Source organism: Dromaius novaehollandiae, chromosome 2 (assembly GCF_036370855.1).
Source record: "Dromaius novaehollandiae isolate bDroNov1 chromosome 2, bDroNov1.hap1, whole genome shotgun sequence".
Classification (NCBI taxonomy): Eukaryota; Metazoa; Chordata; class Aves; order Casuariiformes; family Dromaiidae; genus Dromaius; species Dromaius novaehollandiae.
The window spans coordinates 134,915,951-134,920,587 of NC_088099.1; the positions used below are offsets into that span (position 1 = coordinate 134,915,951).

General features: G+C 46.3%; 1 protein-coding gene across 2 annotated transcripts; it reads left to right on the forward strand.

The window, feature by feature from the left end:
* The first annotated feature begins 267 nt into the window (after positions 1–267).
* On the forward strand, positions 268–4,285 carry PENK (proenkephalin). 2 transcript variants are annotated; one of them, XM_026115760.2, is made up of 3 exons: positions 268–686; positions 884–1,025; positions 3,303–4,285. In XM_026115760.2, exons 2-3 carry the CDS (start codon positions 888–890, stop codon positions 3,966–3,968), a joined length of 804 nt encoding a protein of 267 aa, XP_025971545.2. In that variant the 5' UTR covers positions 268–686; positions 884–887; the 3' UTR covers positions 3,969–4,285. The 2 variants fall into 2 exon arrangements, with proteins under 2 accessions (XP_025971545.2, XP_025971543.2); XM_026115758.2 differs by having other exon boundaries at positions 269–561.
* Positions 4,286–4,637: the final 352 nt, after the last annotated feature.

Here is a 4,637-nt window from a genome sequence, read left to right on the forward strand (position 1 = left end):
GAGGGCAGGGGCAAAAAATAACAATAATAAAAAAATTTTAAAAAGCGATGCCTCCTCCGTGCCCCCGCCCGCCCCCCGCAGCCTGTCCCGGGGGGCAGAGGCCCGGCCGCCCCCGGCCCCCTCCCGCCCACTCAGCGGCCCCGCAGCGGGGCCGGGGCGGCCGCGGGGGGATTTCGTCGGCGCTGCGTCAGCCGGCGCCCGCCGGCGATTGGGGGAGGCTGCGCTTTGCCCGTTTTCACTAATTATAAAGTGGCTCCCGCCGCCTCCCGGCTCCAGCTCCGGAGCGGCGCTGGCGGCCTGCAGGCTGCCGCCGCCCCAGCCTCAGCCCCTCGGCTCCTGTACGATTCACCGGAGCCGATAACAGCCGCGGGCTGTTACCTCCTCTCTTCCCCCGTGCTGCTCCCCTCCTCCTCCTCCTCCTCCTCCTCCTCCTCCGCTGGAGTTTCTCCGGCGGCGCAGGCTGCTGAGGCGCTCCATAAATCGCGGCGGCTCCGCTCGGACCGGGACGCCGGCGAGGCGCCGCTCGCCCCCGAGGACCGCGGCCGCCGAGGAAGCCCGGGTGTGAGTGCGCGGCCGCGGAGCGGGTCGGAGTCCTGCGCGCCGGCGTTGCGTCTCGCTGCGGGCTTCGCGGTCGGCTCCCAGGGGACTGCGAGCGGGGAAGCGCTCCGCTGCGGTCCGTGGGTCAGGTCCGTGGTCTTGCGAACAGGAGGGGCGGCTCCCGCTCCGAAAGCGCACGGGTCGGAGGAGCTGCCCGTGGCCCAGGGCCCGGCTTGAGTCGCCGCAGCCGAGCGCCTCCGGGGCGCCTCTTGCCGCCGGGAAGGGCGGCGGGGCCGGGAAGGGCGGCGGGGCGGGCGGCGGCTGGCGCTGACCTCTTCTCTTGCAGCCCCATGGCGCGGCTCCTGGCGCTCGGCTGCTCGCTGCTGGCGCTCAGCACCTGCCTGCTCCCGCGGGCGCGGGCCGACTGCGGCCGCGACTGCGCCGCCTGCGCCTACCGCCTGGGACCGCGCGCCGACATCCACCCCCTGGTAAGCCCCGGCGAGGGGAGCCCTGAGCAGCAGGGAGTACCCCGAACACCCGCCACTGAGTAGCAGTGCCTCCCCCTGCCCGTCTGGCTCTCACGGTACAATATATCCCTTTAACGTTTAGGTAAACTGGGCTAAGAAACGTCCAGAGTGCAGCTTTCGTTCATCTGTAATTTTAAGGACATTGCAATTATTTAAAAATTTGCCCACACGGCAACTCACTTGAAATTTAAGCGTCGGGACCGGTGAAATGCTGGGGTCCCTGAGCCCTCCCTGAGGAAGGTGGGAGCTGAGGCTGCCGAGCCTTTGGCCACAGGCCAGCGGTACCTTGCAGTTTCTGATCTCAAACGTCTGTGTATTCAGGCGTCCTGCCGGCAGCGCGTATAGATGTTCCAAAAAGTTTTGTTCCTAAGATGTCGTTGGCTATTTGGGAGCACACAAAATGAAGCACTGGACCCAATTCTATGCAGAAGTAGGAATCACTGGATACCTCTGCTTACTACAAAAGCAGGGACTCGCTGTTAACCACAGCAGGTTCATCAGGATGGCACTCTTTGGATAGCTGGCAAAAAAAATCAAAGTTCTGTGTGCTTCTACTTGCATTAGCTTTCAATCAAACTTCAGCTTCAGTATTAACTGTTAACTAGGAAAAAAGTGGTGGTTTGATTTTTTTTTTTCTTTTTTTTTTTTTCTTTTTTGGGGGGGTGCTATGGGCTTTTTGGAGTAGATGTTGAGTAGTGTGTTTGCATTAACATTCTTTCTTGTACATCTGCAGGAGTTATTCAAGAAAGAATTATTAAATCCCATTCATTAACAACACTTAATAGTTGAAATAAGAAAAGAAGCAAAGTGCCATACTACGTATTTTTTATCATATACAGTTTTAAAAAATAGATGTTTCTAGATACTAGCATCTGGCAAAGCTGCTTGATTTTATTGCATTGTATCTATAAGACATAATCAAATCATTCATGCATATGAGGTGACATACGTTCATTTGAACATAGGAGGTTGCTTAAACCGATCAAAATGGAAAGAGGAAGGGAGTTTCTCTTGTTCTGGTTTAGCGTGATTTCCAAGTCAAACTGAAGTTGAGATCACATTCTCTTCATGGCATAACTATACTATATAGCAGTAAACATGTAGTGCCAGTTAAAATAGATCATTATTGTGTTGCAAAATACATAAATACCTTTCGTTCTCTTGTGTTCAGTAATAGGGAAATCATATCATAGATCATATGTAAATTTCTCAAAGTGAAATAGGGCTCACAGACTTTTTAGAGCACATTAAGATCCTTAGAAAACATAATCTATAGGCAAAATATGTATTTATCTTACTGAAAATGCTAATGACTTTTTTTAATTATTGTCATATGAAAATCATGGGCAAGAAGAGGAAACACTGGATTCACCTTTTCATGACTTAAAAGTGTGATTTCTCAAGAAATAAATTTCCATGACAGCAGTGATAATAATAGCCAGTATGCGTTCTGTTATCTTCACATGACGATATGCATACAGGTACTTGAAACTTATATTATGTTTCAGCCTGAAAAATTGCCTTTGTCAGTCAGAAGCAACATGGGTTAGGATTTTTTCCCTCCTCCTGGTGATCACTACTTCGTATAACAAACTAGAAAAAACATAAGTTCAATTCTGCCTAAGAAAGCCTGTATTTCTATGTTGGAATTGGTGTAGAGTTGAAAGATTTCTTCCATGAAGACAAACAAACAGAAAAACATAGCCTCTAGAGCCATGCAGTGTACTGAAGATACTAACCGGTACGATACAGCTGGCTTCTTTGCAATAATATTCTTTTTTTTAATGTTCTCAGTAACCTTTTCTGAAAATTTATGAGTTACTTTTAATTATGAAGATACAATACACTTCTACACTTTCACTATGAAACCAACAGCAACTGCTTTTTAACTTTCCATCAATAAATACAAGACTTGATAAGAATGCACCCAAGCAAGAAGGGAGGTACAGGGGCGTTTTTAAAATAGAACCATAGGACCTGCCGTGAGGGACAGGGCGCATGATCTGTCTTGTCCAGTGGTCTGTCTCTTAGAGTGGATATTACCATCTACTTACAGAAGAATACAAAAAACTTCATAATAGACAGTTATGAAACAAGCTGTTCATGGTGAGCAGTCCTTCCAATCCACCAGTAAAAAACGCTTGCTCATGGCCTTTTAAAAACAAGAAAAGCTAAGACAAGATGACAGTGAAGTACGTACTATTAAATCGTTCTTAGTAAGCCACATCCATTTTTCAGGCATGTACACTAGAATGTGAAGAAAAGCTGCCTTCTGCCAAAGCCTGGGAGACCTGCAAGGAGCTTCTACAGCTGACAAAACTGGATCTTTCTGAGGACAGCAACATTGCTCCAGGAGACAAGAAAGAGCTGGATGAGAACCATTTGCTCGCAAAGAAGTATGGAGGCTTCATGAAAAGATATGGGGGGTTCATGAAGAAAATGGATGAGCTCTATCGGGTAGAACCAGAGGGGGAAGCTAACGGAGGAGAGATCCTGGCTAAAAGGTATGGAGGATTTATGAAGAAAGACTCTGATGATGATGTCCTGGCTAATTCCTCTGATCTCCTGAAAGAGCTCCTAGGAGCAGGGGATAACCCTGAAGCTGGACGTTATCGAGAGATAAATGAAAATGATGGAGATGTCAGCAAAAGATATGGAGGCTTCATGAGAAGCATAAAGCGCAGTCCAGAATTGGAAGATGAAGCCAAAGAGCTGCAAAAGAGATACGGTGGTTTCATGAGAAGGGTGGGCAGGCCGGAATGGTGGCTGGATTACCAGAAACGATATGGCGGGTTTCTTAAGCGCTTCGCTGATTCTATTCTCCCTTCAGAAGAAGATGGGGAAAGTTATTCCAAAGAGATCCCAGAGATGGAAAAGAGATACGGCGGATTTATGAGATTTTAATACCTTCCCCTTTTATCCCTTTTGTCCTAAATGAGAGAGACTGCCTTATTGGTCATAACTTATTGTAATGTGTTGCTTGTACTGTACAGTTTTTTACTGTCCTGGTAAATGGTGCAACCTGCAATCTGTTGTTTCAGGTTCTGTATTCTTTTAAGTCAAATAACTACTTTCTGGTTTAGTCAAGTTCAAGTCTGTATTGTAGTTTCCATGCTAAAACTATTTTGATTACTGTATTCATTTTCTTTAAATGGGAAGTACATCTACAGTAGAATTGCTTAACTGTATATACAATAAATTCTTCATCCTAACTGCATAAATATTGAAATGCTTGGGGTTTTTTTCTACTGCTCGTTTAATCAAACATCATATCATCTTTTCTTAACACTAAAAAAATCACAGTAACTTTGCCAAACTCTTTTCTCTGTATTTACAGAACTTGTACTGCACACACAACAGCTGAATTGGATTTTTCTTTATTTTTTTCAGTTTCTTAAAGTACTAGAATAATGAATATAATCTAAAGAGAATATAACTACATCTGTTTTGACTGTTCTTATTTTAACCAATTAGCAGAATCAATGTTTAAAGCCTAAATTTATAATTGTTGCATTTAGCCCATTCCCATGAAGAAATATATGAGTGTATTTTGCTTAAAACACTAAAATCATC

What these genes read in the sequence shown, in the direction of transcription:
- PENK (XM_026115760.2), top strand. Translation starts at nt 888, where the DNA reads ATGGCGCGGCTCCTGGCGCTCGGCTGCTCGCTGCTGGCGCTCAGCACC. An exon ending in GCGCCGACATCCACCCCCTG is followed by an intron (nt 1,026 to 3,302) that starts GTAAGCCCCGGC and finishes TCCATTTTTCAG; the next exon opens with GCATGTACACTAGAATGTGA.